This window comes from Charadrius vociferus, unplaced genomic scaffold (assembly GCF_000708025.1).
Source record: "Charadrius vociferus isolate BGI_N301 unplaced genomic scaffold, ASM70802v2 scaffold472, whole genome shotgun sequence".
NCBI classification, from domain to species: domain Eukaryota; kingdom Metazoa; phylum Chordata; class Aves; order Charadriiformes; family Charadriidae; genus Charadrius; species Charadrius vociferus.
The window spans coordinates 7,292,078-7,311,768 of NW_009647735.1; the positions used below are offsets into that span (position 1 = coordinate 7,292,078).

The 19,691-nt window shown below is 39.5% G+C and overlaps 1 protein-coding gene across 1 annotated transcript; it reads right to left on the reverse strand.

Annotated features, from left to right (window-relative positions):
• Positions 1 to 4,606: 4,606 nt before the first annotated feature.
• Positions 4,607 to 16,446, reverse strand: LOC104283528 (protein FAM122A). The gene is made up of 9 exons (XM_009881713.1): positions 16,371 to 16,446; positions 11,532 to 11,588; positions 9,348 to 9,391; positions 9,214 to 9,268; positions 8,649 to 8,741; positions 7,998 to 8,086; positions 7,265 to 7,329; positions 6,135 to 6,231; positions 4,607 to 4,992 (listed from the first exon to the last, which is right to left on the reverse strand). The coding sequence occupies exons 1-9, from the start codon at positions 16,386 to 16,388 to the stop codon at positions 4,833 to 4,835; spliced, it is 678 nt and encodes a 225-aa protein (XP_009880015.1). The 5' UTR covers positions 16,389 to 16,446; the 3' UTR covers positions 4,607 to 4,832.
• Positions 16,447 to 19,691: the final 3,245 nt, after the last annotated feature.

Genomic DNA, 19,691 nt, shown 5'->3' on the forward strand with positions numbered 1-19,691 from the left:
GCAGGAAGGTTCTGGCAGCGATTTCAGTGCCACCCAGCCTGATTGAAGCTGGCTTGAAAGACAAGAGAGTACGGTTTCTGTGCCACAAAAAACCAATGCATGATACGCACATCATGGTTTGGATTTCTTGCCACATAAGGGCAGGGAAAAAAGGATGATGAGAATCACCCGAGAACCAAAGATCAGTACCTTCAGCAACACTTTCCCCCACTCGAGCAGCTCTTCCTGCCTGACATCCATCAAAATGTAAACATTTACGTGCCGTTATTAATCACAGAAGGAAGCCTTCGAGCATTTTACGAGGCTCTCATGAAGCAAGTAAAAGCAGAAGAAACTAAACCATTAGAAGAATTTTAAAATCGATAAATGCCAGACTTGTCTGAGGAATCTGCCCAGGAACGGGGAAGTCTCACCGGCTCCCCGCGAGACACGCGGGACCCGGCACGTTGGCACCAAGAGGCTGTGTTTGGTTTGGGTTTGAACACACTCAACTCCTCCCTGCTCTGAAGTTTCTGTTCCCCGGCCAGCAACTGAAAGTCAAACAAGGTTAATTCTCCTTCAGTTTATTTTTTTTTTCTCCTCCTCGCTCATGCTTCTCCCACGGAACCCCCCCAGGGGAAGCAATCCCTCCCTTCCAGCACCGACGCGGGGTCGCTGCCTGCTCACGGCCCCCCGTGCCAGAGGAATGGCATCTCCCGCATCTCCTCTCAACTGGGCTCCAGTCTGTCAAAGAAGGATGAGCGTACCACGGAGAGAGAGAAATGGGAAGCCTCTGTCACAGGTCCATCAAACAATCAACCAGTCACCCGAGGCATACCTTTAGGAATCGGCCACCCAATCGCAACGGGAGGTGACAATTTTTGCATCCGGCTATTGAAAAGGACTCTCGCAAGCCAAGCGCTCCTCTTCGGATTGGTAAGGTTTTAATTATTGCACTGTAGCTGTAAACATTCAATTACACTTACAAATATTTTAAGTTTGCGCTTCCAGGAGAAGAGGGATCAACTTAAACTCCATCTGCCAGTTGGTGGTGAGAAAGGTTGCTGAAAACAGGATATGAAGAGCTCTCACATTTTAATTACGGCTCCTGAAGCTCTCTATTTTAAGTAAATGAGTTACGACTCCAACATATGCAAGAACAGAACAGCGTAAAGTGAACATTTCTGCAGCGACTACTGCTAAGAAACGCGCAAGCTGTTCTCGAGCTGACAGCTCCAGGGGTCGCTCCTGCCCCCGGTCCCCGCAGCGGTGAATAACCGGCCGCCAGCGGAGCCGGACTCACAAGTTCACCGCTAACCTTAGAACCACAATAAACCTTCATAAACAGAATTACCTTAATCTCACCAATACAAAACTTTGGAGATCTGCTTTGTGCGTACAGGTTGGTGATCATTTACACTTGAGGGTTTTTTTTGAAGAAAGGTGAAAAGGACCAATTTAGGATGAGGCGCTAGTGATCTCAGGAGGGAGCTGCTCAGTCGCGTGTCAGATCGGCCGCCGTACTGACAAGACACGGAAGACCCCAGCAAGTTCATCTGGCCCGTGCACAGGCTCATTTTTTCCTGGCATTTGTACCTCTCTTCTAGCACGAAGTATCTGTTCCTCTGCTAAATGCAGCAACCACCGCAGCGCTCATTCCAAAAATACAGTCCCCCCGAGCACTGGCACGATTATCAATGTTCCCTCGGCAACTGTGTCGTTCTGGAGAAGGTGGAAGGAAGAAAAACACCTATCAGCTGTCAAGGAAGACACGCTGGCCCCAGACCCGACTTAACGGCCAACAAATCCTACAGGATAGTTTTCAAGGAGACCAATCAAGTGCCCATCACAACCGTGACATTCGAGAAGAGTGGCAGAATCCCGGAGAGAAACAGCTGTATGCCCCAAGAGTTGCAGAATAAATAAAGTTTATACATAATAATATATACTTATATATGAAATTTTTAAATATATATATGATCGTAATACTTCCAACACAGCCTGAGACAAGAAAGCTGCCCGTTTCTTCTCGGAGGAAGACAGAGACACTTGTAACAAACTCAGATCAGTGCAGGAACGTCGTGTGCGATAGTCCCGTAACCGTGACAATTAATCAAGCAAAGCCGCGATATTCATTGTTCATGAGTAAACGGGGAATTAGTAAAATAGAGGCAACGCTAACAGTATGAGTTACCATGCGAGCACAGGGTTGATTATGCGCATTGTGGAACACCCTAATTCCCTGAATCCAGATACATCTTTTGCAGGATAATTTTGTTCCAAAATTTAATATTTAATTTCAGTGGAAAAAAACCCCCGATGCATGACTCCCGACTCCAGGGCACAAAACTGCAGCTCCGTGATGACATGGACAGACAAGAAATTGAGATGCCTTTTTCCACGAGTTCAAAGTGATTTCTGTTTTGCAAAAGCAGGGAAAGGAACGACTGCAGATGCACAACTATTCCTCTCTCTCCTCCCACTGCATTAATTGCCCTACTAAGGCACACCACAAAGACTCCCCACTTCTTCCCAAGAGGTAAGAACCTCAGCCCGCTGTAGCATCTATCTTCCGAACTATTTCGCCACAGCTTCCTCTAGGTATTAACCAGGGGTGCGTTCAGCTATTCAAGTCTTCTGAAAACATTTGGGTTTATTCGTCAGTTTTCCTAGAGTTGTCACAGCCCTTTAAGACAGCGCTGCTCTAGGAGAACAGAAGTCTGCTGCAGATTTTAAGGCCAACTTAAATGTAAACTAGACTGGGTGGAAGTGGGTTACAACAGATATTCTGATTTAAAAAAAAACATTTGATTACAGATGAAAACAAGAATACGTTTACATCTCCGACAAAGTGCAGAAACAGCAACACACATTTATTTTTCCATTTATTGGCACTTATTTGAAAAATAGCATAAATATTCAACAGAAGAGAGGCAAGTTGACCCACACGCAACTATGAAACCCCTTTACTGAGGTGTCTTTTCAAAAAGACTGGAAGAGACACCAGGAGGTTAATTCTTAAGAAATAAGCAAGATTTAAAAAAAAAAAAAGTCCTGCCCTCACCACAAGAGTGAACGCACAGCAACTCTTTGGCACATACCTGAAATTGCGAAACAAAACTATGCCATATTAGACAAGAGAGCAAACAGACACTACACACAAGCTTGTCCATCTGCCACAGGGATGAAGGGCAGCCTGAATTTTAAAAAAAAAAAAAAAAAAAAAGGAACTGCAATCAGGAAGTTGACTATTACAATAATTTAAGAGGAATGAAATCAGAAGTAAACCATGTCGTATCTTACTTGAACCCAGTAAAACTATTAAATACATTCTATTTTCTTTCTACAGTAAGGACATATGGAAACTGGTCGTTGGTCCTCAGGTCACCAGGTCTCCGTGCTCCAAGTCATCCGTTTGTACTTTTGATGGCTGTGGTCATCAAACGCTTCATCCACGTGGTTCTTCCACAGCAGAGTTCACTGTGGGCTTTTCTCCTACTTGAGGAAGTTTCCGTACTTTTCTCACTTTATTACACATTACAAAGATTTAGTGTTTAAAAAGAAACCATTTTGCTTCATTAACAACCTCCGGAGGCTTGAGCCCACATAGTACAGACCCACACACACGTACAAATGGGGACCCAGCTGGGGAAGGTCAATTGCACAACAGAGTCAACAACCAACATGAGGTTGCCACTGGAAAAATCGGAAACAGCTGTCTATGGTGGGCTTTGCAGATTTTTCCTCCCGTTTGGGGAATTTCAGAGTCGGGATCGGGATGCCTCAACCCACTGACTTTTCAAATACAGTACAAGAATCCTGAAACATCTCGGATTACCAATTCGAGGCTTCCAATCAGCATCTGAAGTTTTCAACAGCAGAAATAAATCGATGCCATTGTTTAAGGAAGTGACATCAGGAGATTAAACAGTTTGATCACCTCAGCCTGTAAAAAGGCATTCGAGATTCCTCACTGTATTTGTCCAACAAAAGTCACATATGAGGACGAATACTGTCTGTTAAAATAATGTACTTCTGAAGTACTAAACACTAAAACCTCAGGATTTAATGTTTGTTCCAAACATTTTCACTATCTTTCCCTATTAAAAGACCTTTAACAGAGCACCTACCACTCTAATACATCATCTAAATAGGGAAGAAAAAAACCAATACAAAAACCCCAGAAGAATGTTGCACACCTAATTTGGTTTTAGTCACAACAGCAGTCATGATCATGAATAAAATCCAACATATACATTTAAGTTGACAATTCACCGACTTGTTCTTTTGACATCTATTAGAACACAGAATTGATTAACAGCCAATCATAAGAGAACACAAGGATCAGTTCCCATCCCCTAATATTCCCCCTTTCATACGAAGAACAAAAAATATAAATATCTAACGCTGGGGGAATAAAAACGCATTAGTAAGCTGCTTCATTGGTTTCAGACTGAGGACAAACGTGAAAGTTATCTGCTGCTGCATAAGCACCGCTTCGTATCAGCGAGGACGCTGCCTGTTGGCTAACGGAAAGCCAAGTCTTCCGCAAGCAGAACGCACATACAGGATTTGTAACTTATGCCAACAAGATGATATCCATTGTAAATCAACAGCTCGCTTACCGATGTTAGCATCAAATACGTTTGCAATTCAAATGCTTACTGTATTTTAGTAAATGTCATACACATCACTAGAAACCTGAATTCCTCCTCAAGGAACTATTCTGGAAGTTTTCTAGAAATAATGACATTTCTGGAAGTTCCTATGAGGAACAGAATCAGTTACACACAACAAAAAGTCTTATTGATATCCAGGCTGTTTCTTGGTGTCCATGAGCAGACTTCTGCTTCTCAATTAATAGGTAACTTTGCCGTAAGATCTACTGGTAAAAAAGGAGATCTGGAGTCAGAAAGTGAGACTGGAGAGTCTGTGTTGGTGCCGCCTTCAGCTGGCGAGTCACAGGAAGAGCCCGCACTGCTTCTGTTGTCATCAAGAGCATGTGACGACAGACTGAAACCAGAGGAACATCAAGGGATGAGAAATTAGGTACTCTTCCTGGTAAGTTTCACATACTACCTTCCATTCATTATAAAGCCATTTTAAAAACAAAGGGACATCTTTGAAAGAAGGGTAAGTCCTATGATTTGAAATAAACCTGCAACTACACACCTTGTGGTCACTTCCAAACAAGCAGATAACATTCTGCCGATTTCCTCCTCCAGCTCACCCAGAAACGATGTGCAGATTAGAAGGATGGGGCTCAGCAATTCATGGCAAGCTTTACCCCATCTCCTATAAGCATAAATCCACAGGCCTCTCCTCAGGAGAGCCAATAACAAACTGCACGTACTGCAGTTGTACCACTCACTACAGATTTCACAGGACACAAAATTATAACTGCAGCTGATCTATCATCAGTGATAGCATCAAAGTGCTTTTAAAAACAACCATCTCCTAAACCAAGATGCAGCAACTGAACCCGCACTGCTGTGCCTACTGTGAACAGGGTGTGCAAAAGAGGTATGTTTTTAAAGTACCTTCAAAACATCTATTTTATTATTGCCACTGCAATGGGCTCAAAGCTTGTGCACAGCTATGTACATCAGTTGAGATGCAAAAAGGACAAATGTACTGTGAACACCCCTGTCTTGATAGCTGTGTGGGCACACCCTGTGTATTATTAACCTCCTGACTGAAATACTAAATCAAAATCCCTTGCTATTTCAAGTGGTTCCAATTTTTAACACAGTACTTTTGATCTCCTCCCAGCAGGGAGGGTCAGACAGACTAACTTTCCTATGTGACTAAGAGCAAGGGAAAAAAAGAAGAAAAAAAAACCCCAAACCACCCCAAGCGTTAGCATTCACATTTGATTGCAACTTGAAACTAGATTCCAAAAATTGCCAGCCATGGAGGTATCTTTTCCTAACATGCTCGTCTCCCATACACGTGAAGCATGTTAACAGCCAGTCCTAGAAATTGTAAAATTGCCTGTTTACTGTGATAATTTCAGTGCTGCAAAATTACGGGAGGTCTCTATTAATAAAAGAAACCTAAAACAAACAAACCCAACTTCAAGCATGATCATTACTAGATAAAAAAACCTGTAGTGCTTCTGATGAAATGGACATAATAAATAGCACAGCATTTACCATCCCCCAAGGTCTGCCTGATGTGCGACTTCAGGGGTAAGCATGTGGGTGGATCCTTGGAATAATCTTTTTGGATGGTCTTCTATCTCTGTTACACCTTTGGTAAGAAATAAGGAGTGATAAAAATTATTACTCATGTAAACTAAAATCTACTTTCAATGTATTTCAACAGAGCAAACAGAACAGAGGTTCAAACTTGTTACATGTAAAATAATCTATTGTAAAACACAGAAGTTTGATGCTGAAATTTTAAAGACTGTTTATTTCTTGGAAACATTTTAGCGCAAGCTTCTGTAAAGTTTAGTGAGCTATGAACTGAGGTTTAGATATCAGGTATTTGTTCTTCAGTAGTGAAGAATAATCTTTTTGTTCCAGTTTATTCTGCTATCACTTCACTGACAAACTCCACCAAAGCAGAGAATTTGAGAGTAAGGAAAGCTTGTTTTCCTCTTGCAATCCACAAAAACAAGGTCCAGGATTATCACTAAACTTAATATATTGACTTTGATTTCCAAGTACTTTAGAAGAAGGGAGGACAGACATATGCTATGACAGAACTCAGATAAAAGTATTTTAAAAGTTGTCTCAGAGCCAGAAGTGTTCTGTTACAATGGTGATGCATGAAGATATAAAAACAGATACAATAAAATAACCAGGAGTTAAACTTGAAGAAAAATATAGGAAGATAGAGAAACATTTCCCAGTAAAGCTCTAAGGTGTCTACCAGGTTTCGCCATCAGTTTCTGGTTTTGAAGGGTGATTCTAAATCTACAGTACCTGTGCGCTTCAGTTAGCCCGAACTTGCAACATTTTCTATTTGTGAAATACACCAATAGTTGTATTTCTTGTTTTAAGCAGGTTACATTAGTTTCTTATCAGATCTATATGACTACAGCAATAGAGAGGCATTAGAACAGAATAACTACTAGTTTTACAGAACAGTAAAAGCTAATTTACCTATTTGTCTGGTTTATCCCTACAAACAGTTCCATTTATTTAGTTATCCGTAATACCATCTATTTCTAGTCACCCTTTGAAGCATCAGCCAGTTAAGCAGAATGATGAGGAAAGCTATATGAATTATTATAAAATTAACACGTCGGCATATTAGCCAAAACCAAATACTGTACCTTTTCTTTTTATTGACCCAAGAACACTTGGTCGAATGCAGTTAATTGGACTTTGGCTTCTCCTGCTAAAAGAAGGCATATGCTATACTGATATCACCATTAATAAAGGAAGCCTGAAAACATGTTAAACAATCAAAAGATATTCAGATAACAAACTACTAAGTGGAAAGCACTAAGAAAACAAGCACTGAAACAGCTTATCCAAAGTCAGTCCTTCCCCCCTACCCCATGAAGAAAGACCTTAACAGGAAAAGTTTAAAACATTATTTCACAGCTGGGACAGTCTAAAAGCTCACACCCAGGCACTGACTACATCTGAGTTGACAGGCAGTACTTTGATGGACTGTTAGGACCTAATAAAATGTAATTGTATGCCCACATCATGCAAAACAACACCCAATGCAACTAAAACCAGAATCGGCAGCAAACCCTAAATCTGCTTGTTTGGGCTTTTTTCCCCTTAGAATTCAAATTGATTACTGAAGATGTGATTAAGAACAATAGAGCACACTGAGAAGACAGCTGCCACGATGCAGCCCACTCTCCCAACATTATGACATGGGGATTTTAACAAATACTATAGATTTGTACAGTGCTCTAAAGTTTACATGAATATATAAAGTTGTATTTGAGATCAGAAATCAATTATGTATATAACAAAGTCTGGTATTTCAAAAGCCTACTGTGAACAAGCTCTGCCAATTTTCTATTATCGATACGATCTGGTACTTACCTTGAAAATCGCCTTGTTGGACTTGGGCTAGGACTTGGAGGTAATCCACTGCTACTCACCAAACTTTGCAAAGATGGTGAGAAACATTGCTGAGAGCAAGACAGTTTGTGTTATTTACGTATAAACACTGTATCACAATCATATGGTAATAACTGATCTTTATCGCAGGTAAATAAGTAACCCACTATCAATTTATGTAAGCAGTGAATACAGGTGGGTATACCGAGACCCCACTTTTTGTTACTGAGAAAAAAAAAATAAATCTAAGAATTAGACAGATTCCATTTTCATGCAGAATACATGGAAATTAACAAGGATTTATTCCACCATAGTCTGGTTAAAGAGACTATGGTTCCTAAAATTAGAATGTTTGCCCCTTCCTCTTATTCCAGGAGGAAGGCAAATAAAGAATACGGATTATTAACCACAGATTAACAGTTGAACGCTCCACAGAAATGCATATCCACAAGATGTGCAACTGCTAGCTGGTATATTCTGGTTTGGGGTTTTAAGTTATTTTTGTTTACTCTCTAGTTTCTTGTTTGCAGCTGAGGTAGAAAGGAGCAGGTGGCTTAACGTCTTGCTACTAATTTGGTTGAGTTTATTTAGCGCTACTCAAGGTAAAAATCATTACTACCACATTCTGCTCACCTTCCCTATTCCTCTGGTAGGTGAAGGAGCTGGAGAAACTGGGACAAAGTCTACTTGCTTTGGTGACGATGATTTTTCAAAATCATTGTCGCTCTGTAAATAGTACACATCAATAATGTTACGAGCTAGTACCTTCACATGAAAAGGACTGACTGGTGTGGAATTGAGTACGATTCCAAAGTTATCCTTCATCATATTAATCATTTTTAGGTAGCCATTTATAAGGTTATGCTTAACAAAAAAAAAAAAAAAACCAACAACCCAGAATAAGCAAAAAGCCTTAAACATTACATGCTGAGTATAAGAACATGGAAGGAAGTAGAAAATTTGAACAGACACACATCCATGCAATTTTCTTTTGACACAGCAGCCCAAAGAGCCCATGTGTATCCTTGAACAACTGATAATTCTATGCCTTGTTAGTGTGAAAAATTGCTGATCAAAAGCAGTGATATACTAACACCTTAATTGTAGGTCAAACTATAAAAGAAAATGTTGACATGAGAGAGTCTCTAGTGTCCTGATACTGATAATAGAAACACAAATTAAAGCATGAATGCATTACCAGGCTCAAGCTCTCCTCCCATGAGTGGCTCATCTGCATTGCTACTTGCACTTCTCTATAAAGAAGAAAAGAAATGTATTGTCCTAGGCCCACAGAAGACTGCATTAAGTATTCCAATTTGCCTTAATGCTTACCTTTCACGTACTGTTTCTCTGTTCATCAAATTCATTCCTTCTTCCTAAAAGATTAGAAGATGAAAAATTAAGACCGAAAAAAAGAAAAAAGCTTTGCTACAGCAAATTAGAAAAGCTCATTTCGTTTCACTGCGGTATGCGGAAAATTTAATTCAACTCAGTTAAGCAACAATAACCTTTAACTCTCACTACATGAAAAGGAGTGAGGGGGAGAGGATGAGAAAAAAATGTAGGAAGAGAGCACCGCCTAAGAAGTGCTTATGGGAGCTGGTTGTTTCTCAAACAGCTTTTTTCACAGAATTCACAGAATTGTTAGGGTTGGAAGGGACCTCTGGAGATCATCTAGTCCAACCCTCCTGCCAGAGCAGGGGCACCTACAGCACGTTACACAGGACAGCGTCCAGGTGGACGCTGTTTATTTTCATTACTATCCAAGAGGTAGTTACAAAACTCAGCAATGACAATACGAACCATACGACAATACGAACATTTTGCACGTGCTAGAGTATCTTTATGCAGTCTAGTACAGATACCAGAATATAGATACTGAAAACTAGTAGAGATAATCCTCAAAAGCATGACTGGATCTTTACCTTATTCTATGTATTAATAACTAACTAGACTCTGTCAGCATCTCATTAGCAACGCAGCCACTTTTTTTTCTAAAACATCCATAAAAACATTATTACAATGGATCAAAGGTGTAAAATTAAACTAAACGTTAACACCAAGTTAAAGTACAAACTTGACTTGATCCCCTCTTAGGTATGCACCTTTCCTTAAAACCAGCTGAATACTGTCCAGTCTGTTGAGTGAATTAGTAGATTCCTCAATTCAGTCCAGTTCAGAAATAAAAGTTCAACTAAACATCTTCACAATCTTCATTGTATGTAGGAAGTGTCTTATTAACATTGCTCAATATTTGCGAAGATTTGAAAGAGATCAGAAATAAATCACACAGGTTCCCATCTGTGCCAGTAAGTACATGGGACATTGATCAAACGCGAATTAGGAAATGTCATTGGTAGCTTTAATAAATGTACGGAAAAAGTATGACTACATCAGTATTTTCCACAAAATGGAATTATCAAACTTTACTACATGTAATATAGCAGACCCCCAGTCGTTCATTCCCTTACTCTCAGCACATTTACATATTAACCCTAAGCTTTTTTATGTTGATAAAAACAGCTCTACAACTGACCCGAGTGCTTTGGAGTCTCTTTAAGCCAGTAAATTATTTACGTAATGAAAGTAAGTGGTTATTTTCTTCGGGATTACTATGCATGCACCTTAAATACCTGAGATGGGAAGAAGTGCCTTCTGTCACTTCAGACATCATACCCTGAAAATGCTGTCCAAAACATTAAATTTTCTCAACTTTTTACCCTGTAGAAATCAAGCCTATCTATTGCGAGCAAGCTAAAAAAAAAAAATTATATATGTGTGTGTGTATATATATATAAATATCAAGCACCTTCAAGCAAATTTTCTAAAGATTCTACCATCAAAAAGTCAACATATAAAATGGAGGAGCCACAAGAGTTTGAGCTTGTTGATTTTAAAACTCAAGCCTTTTGACTGCGGTCTGTTGTCTGGTAGCAGTGCTATTTAAGCCTACTCAGCTATTTGTCACCCCCCCTCCCCTTCCTAAGTGTTTGCTCGGGTGCCCTTCCCCCTCCACTCATGCTGTGACAGCACAAGTACTGTGATCTGGAGAAGAAAATGACACAGATGAAAAATAGCCCAGCCAGAAGAGTCCAAACTATTTTTTAGCCAGAGTGCTTCCTTATCCAGTTCATTTTCTGGCTGCACAAGTGTCTTGTGCCAACACAAGTTAAAGAACACTTTGTTATTGGCTCTGAATATTTATGCTGGCACTACTGCCAAAAACTTGGTGAAACTTTACCCTAAGAGTTTATATTAAAGGTTTCCTTTCTAAAATGTCCATTTTAAGATCTCGCTTTCTGCTCAAATATTCTCGCTGTAAGACGCACGCTACGAAATTTAGAACTCTGCAGACAAGATACAGCCTTTACTTTTGAAAACCCCTTGAAGTGACTGACTGCAGCAGACTCTGTACTGCAATTTCAAAGTAAAATCTATAGGCATTTGAAGGACATTAAACAGGAACAGCAAAACACCCAACCACCTATAAAAAAAAAAAATAGAATCTGCGCTTACCTGTTTGATTTGATGAAGACGACTGCTAGGAATACGGATAGGAGATGATGGCACAAACTGCAAAACAAAGCCACATGCAACAGAAACATGCTTAGAAACTACAGGAGAAGGGAGAGAAAGGTGCAGTTATGTTAGTAACCACTTTACAGTGGTATCCCAAACAAAAAATATCTGTTTTCTTTCTCATTAAAAAAACCCCAACATTCATAACAATCTCAGTATATACAAGCTACATTAATTACTTGCAAGAACATGATACTATGTATTTCCATTTTATACTGCTTTGTCTGCTCACAGATGCCAATTGGCATCAGCCTGGCTTTCACTTCATTTCCAGGCAACTAGAACTCACAGTCTTCTCTACACAATGAAGCTGCTTTTAACTAGCACACTGCCACCCTTAATATATATGGTTGCATAAATGTTTTCATTTAAGTGATCCAGAAGGCTCCCCAATGTTTCCTTCAAAAATACAAAGCCAAAACAACACATTGTGCAAAAGTGTTCCCAGACTATGGTGTGCCTACAAATGAGTACTTTGACAGGACGTGGAAAAAAAAAAAAAAATCAGCTATTTGAAGTCTAATAAAGAGTTAAATACCTTCCTTATGGTTTCTCAAGAGCTTCACCAATTCGGGTGAAATCAAAGAGGATGTCACTAAAAAAAGGTCTTCTGCTAATTTTGTCAGTTTTGCATCAAGATCTCACTGGAATGCTATGATCTAAAACTACATCCTCAAACCCAAGTATTTAAAAGTTATTATTTTTTCAAAATATAATTTCCTTTCGCATATTTCCCAGCCCTCAAATGTTTGACCCTCAGTTGACTTTTGTCATAACCCATTCAGGGATGAAAAATTCAAAGCTAAAGCTTTCAACAGAGGTTTAGCTTCTTCTCTGTAAACTGACAAGCCCTCCAAAAACACAAGGTGTCTTTTTAAAATGGATGTGTGTTCAGCCAGTAAGGTTTGTATAATTAGTAAGTGTTTGTATACTTTATGCAGTATGAGGCTTCACAAAACATTAGTAGAGTTCTTCATAAGGCTAAAGCTGGGGCACTAACAAACATTTAGTTAACCATTTACTGTACCATCTTCTAATCAGTGCCAAGGAGAACACAAAGATTTTGTTGTCTTACATAAAAGGTTACAGCAAGTTATCACGGACTATTAAGGCTTCATATATCCAGAACCCTCCCTCTAAAAAGCCAAAGATCACACCCTTTTTCTCATCAAAGATATTAACCTATCAGACTCACATAGAGGAAGTCTAATGTTTGTGCCAGAATTTAGTCATCATAATACATACTACTGAAGTCTATCGGCTATAATGTCTTGATTTGCTACCTCTGAAGTCCACTTTAGGTCAGCTTTACTATTCTATTGGGCTCCCAAAAATCCTGTGCACCTAATAAAAATCCCCCCAAACTGTACAAGCCAGCGTGGACCTTGAGCTGACCTTGATTCTCACACAGAGAAAAGGATTTGGACAATAGTACGTTCCCGCCTATTCACTCTGTCACTCCACAGCAGAAATGCATTTGTTCCACTCATTATATTCTAATTTTACGACTGTGATCCACATTCTTTAAGGGTTGACATTAATAGAATATATACGAAACCAGTGGCTTACACTGCAAAATTAAAATTATAAAAAGACAGTTAAATGTTCCTCTGCAGGATCTAATGCACTAACTAAACCCATTAACTCTGAGGAACCTACATCCCATCTCTAACAAGTCATGGCCCTTGCTTTGTCAATGCTTAGAACTCACTTTTTCCCTGTTTGTAGTCCTTTGATTTAATTTTTGTGAAAAGAAACTATAAGAAGCCTCAGTCACTTTTAAAGGATCCTTGATAAAGCAGACAATCCATTTTTTGAAATTATACTATTTAAATCCCCAACGTTTGAAAAAAGCACCAAGATTAATAAAAAAAAAAATTAGAAACCATTCCACTACATGGAAGAGAAACACCTTCCCCTTCCTCCCTTCTGCAGTCTGTCAGATAATCTTTTCACCGCAGGTAAAGTTTCAGCAGAGCCAGTTTGGCAGGCAGCACAGCCCAAGCCAGCAGTCACCTGCCCCTGGTGCCTCTGCCCTTCCATTGCTGTCCCTGCAGTGCCCCCTGTCCGCTGCCAACACGAGCGCTTGTGGGGCCACCCTGAACCAAACAGGGAACTTACCTAGCTTGAAAAAAAATAAAGATTAAAAAAAAAAACCCCAAACCACAACTAAAAAAAAAACAAAAAACAACTTTTGCTGAAATAGTAGCTAAACCTCTAACCACAGACAACAACACTCAACCCCCAACCACACAAACAAACCAAAACCCACCAAAACATTTACTCACTAGATGCCACCGATATCTTCTGGAAGGAAATAAGGAGCGGACACTGAGCCTAGCTGACCCTTCCTTGGCAATTACATGTGGTGTCAGGAAACTGCAGATTAAGCGCCAGCCAAAATGGCACAGCTGCCCCTGTAGTCATCATTACAAAAGAGCTGGGGTCCGAGACTTGAAGAAGCTACTCAGGAAAGAAAAGATTTCAGAACTCAGCTGAGCAACTGGGACAACCCCAACAGCCCTGAAGATGGAGCTAGATAGAGTACGACCTTCAGTTACCAGAGCATTTTAGCAACTCCCATTGTTCCCATGAGAGTGAACACCAACTACATACGCACTGATCAACTTTTCTCCACAAAGTTCAACAAAACACAACATTTTAGCTGTACTTACAATACTAAATTAACAAAGTTTCAGGTACTTACTGTATCTTTTCCGCCTTCTTTATTACAGCTTACGTTACAATAGAACTTGGATTGGTTTTCCTAAATGCAAACTGTCTTTTTTAAATCTTTATTTAAAAAGCTTTATCACCTACTTATTGTAAAATATAATTTACCAAAGGAGATGTCATCTAGCTCCTTAGAATATCTCTAACATCATAGAACTACACTTACTACTTCACTATAACAAGAATACCAGGTGAGGTTGCTTAGGATCCTTAATGCCGAAAGTTTAATTATTTTCACAAAATCATTTATCTATGGATGATCCTGGTTTAAGACCACAGAGGGATGAGATAATGTCTACATTCCTTTCCAATTTAATCTTCCCTGACATCTTCAACAGAACCAAAACCCAGCCCATAATTCAAAAAAATATTTCAAAATGGTCAAGGCACTGATCTAGCAGTCAACGGAGCACTTGATTTTTAGCACAAGTAAGATTTCACTGTATTTTGTCAGCACCTGCTCAGCTGGGAGTGAAGAAGAGGGGTTGGGTTTTTTTGGTTTGTTTTTTTTTTTTTTAAACAACTTTCAAGTGAGGTAAAGGGTTAGGAACATTGTCCCATGCAGACAGGAACACTGGTTCAGCCCAGAAGACTGCACCATGCATTAGGGGCAGCCAGAAGAGCTAGCCCATCAGTGAACTAGCTCCTGCTTCCCAACAAGTTCTGGGCAACTCACCCTAAATTAGCATCTTTTTTTCTCAACAATTGAGGATCTTCAGGAAATAAACACAATAAACTGAACTTTTGCCTTTGTTTGTTTCTCCTTTTGTCTGACCACAAGCACAAACAAATTTACCCTAAGCTGCCACCCTAAAAATATATATGAAGAAAGAGATTGTTGTTTAAAGAAATCTTTACCGTAATGCGTTCTATCAGGTTTTATATCCTATCAGGAGAAAGGCTTTTCCACCAATCTTTCTAGACTTGTACATAAGTATCCCGGTCCTGTTACAGATGCACACCTTTGCTGAAGTAGTTGTCTGTCCTTATTTTAAAACAGAATTTTAGCTAAGGGACATCAGTCAACAAAATAGGAGAGCCATATTAACACACGGCTAACAAATTATTTCTAAAGAATCTTCAAAAGGTAACTAAGAAAAACAGGGTAATTGTTGTTAGCATTACAGGGACTTTGTTTCCCATACTTAACAGAAAATGGATACTAGTCCCTCCCACCCCAACATAGCCTTATTTTGCCAAAACATTAATAATCAGCTGGATGCAGCTGGGTGTTATCCTGTGTTTACCTGTTTCTTAAGGCTTTCTTAGGGGAAAAATTACTTCTCTGGTTATACGTGGAAGTCTGACCAAAAATTCCTTTTGGTTAGAGGAAATAACTACCCCATGCACCCTAACCCTTTAAGGCATACTGTCTATGCGGTCCTGTGCAGTTGTCCTAAATCACTCAAAATCGCACCCTTCTACCACAATTTGTATGATGCTAAAACACAAGATGTGCAATGTTTTCCCTGGGTTTAGATTAATATTTTATACATTCAGATTTGGGGAGCTGCAATAACAGAAGTCTGACAAAAGTTGAATTCACAAATGAACGTCTCTAAGAGATACAGAATCATTCATCTTGGAAGTCTCAAGATTCATGTTCTATCAGCCAGTTATATCTTGTTATATTAGCTGTTGATTGTAAAAGTCTATTCTGTCATTACTATGAAAAAGACAATTTAAGATCAGAACATCCCCGCGCTTTTTTTTTTAAATTAGAAATTAGCAGGTTAGCTACTGAACAACACATCCATGTAATTAGTTCTCCTTGTGAACTACCTTTCTCACTCAGTCTTCGAACATCTGCTTGCATTTTATAAACAAAGTTATGATCACGACGAAATATAAGTACTGTCCAAGGCCAAATGGTCTATAAATAACCTTTCACTATAGCTACAGCATATTAATGTCACAGTTTAGAGCCTTGTTTCTGAAAACATGTGGTATTAGTTTCACAGACTACAACCTAATTTGCTTCTTTAATCCTGTTTGCACGCTTCTGCTTTGGATGTAATGCAGTTGGTCTAATAGTTTTCTTACCAGACTATGACGATTCATAACCGTGGTGCTGTTCCTGCGGGTTCGCAAAACGTTAGCCTGGAACACCTGCGAATTATCGCTGTGAAAAGAAACACTTGTCAAACGCAAAAGCCATTTCCTTCCTATCGAAAAGTACCGCTTAATATAAGCTCAGTTTCAAATGCTATGACAGCTATTGTTTCAAGACAAAGCGCTTGAGAGACAGGTATGCAAGAACTCTTTTAGATTGTTGGCAGAGAGTGGAAACCAAATTGATCTTCCCCCAAGTCCCACTTACTTCAATTAATGACTTTAATTAATCACATTGAGTCTTCAGAATAACTGAAAAAATCATTAAGGCCGATCATTTCTGCGGGAATTTATTATGTTTGGAATGGCTGCAGCTTGCATATTGCTTCGAATGTCATTCAATGCAGCAAGTTTATAAATGGCATACAACCAGTACCTGAAACCAGCTTCAATGTCATAGATAAAACAGAATTAAAAAAAAAATACAGTATCTTGACAGATCTTATCACTACAAACATGTAGTAAGCTCTGAACTTTTTTCCAGGAGAGGTTAATTTAAACATACAGTAAAACCAGTTTTTAAAGCCCTAAGATTTTTGACCACAGTCACCCTTCTAACCAGGACGCAGCACATCCATTTAAGTAATGCAGGATTAGCTATTTGATATAAAACGAGCTCCTTTCTCAAGGCAACTTTAGTTCTATTGATTCCTCAAGCAAGTTTCAGTGGTCATCACTAGTGTTATCAACAGCCATCGATCAGCACTTAATGAATGAGACAGCAGAAATTAAGTAAGTTTTATGGTCACTAGAATAAAAATTTTGAGCCACAATCCTGCAATCCCCACGCCTAAAAAAAACACTGAGGAACTGCACAGGCAAACAGATCCAAATGTAAGATTGTCATTAGATCCAAATTACAAGAAGTCACTGGGTTGTATCTTTTTGTCTCAGCTGCTAACCTGGGATGAACAAAAGCACTACACAAATGCAATTTCTGGAAACTAATCTGACCAATAGTATTGCCTTGTTCTAAAGGCTGATAATCACAATGCACTTTAAAGACACACCACTAACAGAATCCTCCAGTTTGCAATGCACCAGTGAGACATGTAAGTTTCAGATAGTTTTTATCTAGCTGTAAATATAAAATAAACTTACACTGTGAAATATAAGCCAACAGGAAATGGCATACAGCACTACGCTCTTTGCCAAAAAGAATGCACTCTCTCTCTAAAACATCAAGTACAAATGACCAAATATAATTTACAATTTTCAACGAAGTTGCACTCAGTTTACACCCACAAGAGATCAAACAGTTGCCATTTCATAGGCGGTGGAACAGGAGAAATTTAAGGGGTCCATGATGTGATGTTTAGAGACGAGATTTACTGGGTGAGGCCAACAGCTACAACTCCTCTTTAGTGTAAGTGTACTGGTTGGTATGCAAACCCAACACAAACAGTACATCCTGAAATGCAGGGTTTGAATGAAGAAAACAAGTTTAAATGATTCTGTAACACATTACCATAGGCTGAGTCCAATATTCAGTGCTAAGTAGAAGAGAAGAGGGGGAGAGGGAAAAAAAAAAGCCTACAATATCCTTACCTTTAACCTCCCTTGCAAAAACAACAGAGCTGGTGAGATCTCAGACTTACCTTTCACAGAAAATTCTTACAGTTCTCATTAAAAATCAATTTTATCTGGCATGAAAACAAGAATCAAAAGTTCTATGAAAGGTAACTTCTGTGATCTAAAATACTGCATTTAAAAACGTTCTCTGGTTCTACGGTAACTCCTTCTCCAAGCTCCTTACTAAACTGTTAATGAAAAAGTCAAAACAGGAGGCAGAGCAGAAAAAGCAAGCTGTTCAAGAGCAAGAGCTTTTGTTTCAGTTTACCCAACAAAGCCATTCTGGGAAAAACTGAAGTTTCTTGCCAAGAGCTGCAATCTTGCAAAAACAGTTTTCTGCTGGAAAATTCCTAACAGACAAACCACTGCATTCACCTCAAATTAGTTCACTGGCATTGCAGTTTAATTTGTATAAACACCTAATGTACGCACAGTTTCAAGGCAAGAGCTCACACTTGCCCTTCTACCTGCCCAGGCTCTGAAATAATTTGTTTACAACATGGTTAAGGGACATTTATTGGTTGGGGGTTTTTTTAAGAGTCAAGGGTCTCAGTTTGTAAGAAACAGCTTACAAAAGGCTGCGGTTATACAAATACCTCGTCTCAGTTACACGATTAGTTTACCTGCTCAGAAATCTCCCTGAGGAAGAGCTGCCATGCACAATACTTCTATACTGCACGGAAATGGAAACTGATAGTCCTTTCACGATGATTATGTAAAAGAATCACAATTATGTTCACTTAACATGAAATCTTGACTGAATGGGCAAGAATTAGTAATTCCTCTGCACTGTACTGTACTACTAACCATTTTGGTACAGAAGACTTATGAGATTTGTTCATCACTTGACATCTAGTTCCTCACAGAAACATGAAGTTTAAGAAAAAAAAAAACACAAACCCTTAAAGTACTTATCATGTATTATACTATCTTTTCTAAAGTTTATTGTCAGTATGCTCTCCCAAACTGCAGACATACTACTAGTAGCAGCACATGGACCACCCTGAAGTTAGACGGTAGCCACACCATGCAGCAGATGGGGGCATCTCCCGACTTCATGACAGCCCAGAGGAGGCAAGAAATAGCACTCTGAGTTATAAAGTCACCCAGACACTTTAAAACCATACAAGGGACCATGCACGTCTGCGAGCTTTCCTCCCAGCCCTTGCCTGTGACCACCACTGTCTCTGCCCTGTCAGCTGAAGACAGTTAGACCTGGAACACAGGGAAAATGTCCGCACAACCCCTCTTGCAAACACCACCTGCCACAGGCTGATGGCAATTCCCATACTAACAAAATTAATATCCTCCAGCAAAACTCTAGGACAACTGATACATTGTTTTTACACGAAGTTTAAAACTTATGTATCTTTCAAGGTCACGTGAAACTATGTTCTTCACCGAATTGTTCTGAAAACATTTACTGTTGTTATTGAATTGTGACCACAGCGCACTAATTTCTTTTTTTTTTTTTGACCAGACTGGAACCATTACAGAAATCAGAGACCGCTATTTTATCTACAATAACGGCCACAGCCGTGAGGCTGCGTGCTGTACGTTTCCCGGCTATACAACACGCAGCGGAACCTGGATAAAAACAAACAAAGCGCTTTAATAAAGCTACAGAGCGTCTACCTGGGTCCTGCCCGACACCCCCCGACACCCCACCCCGCCCCCCCC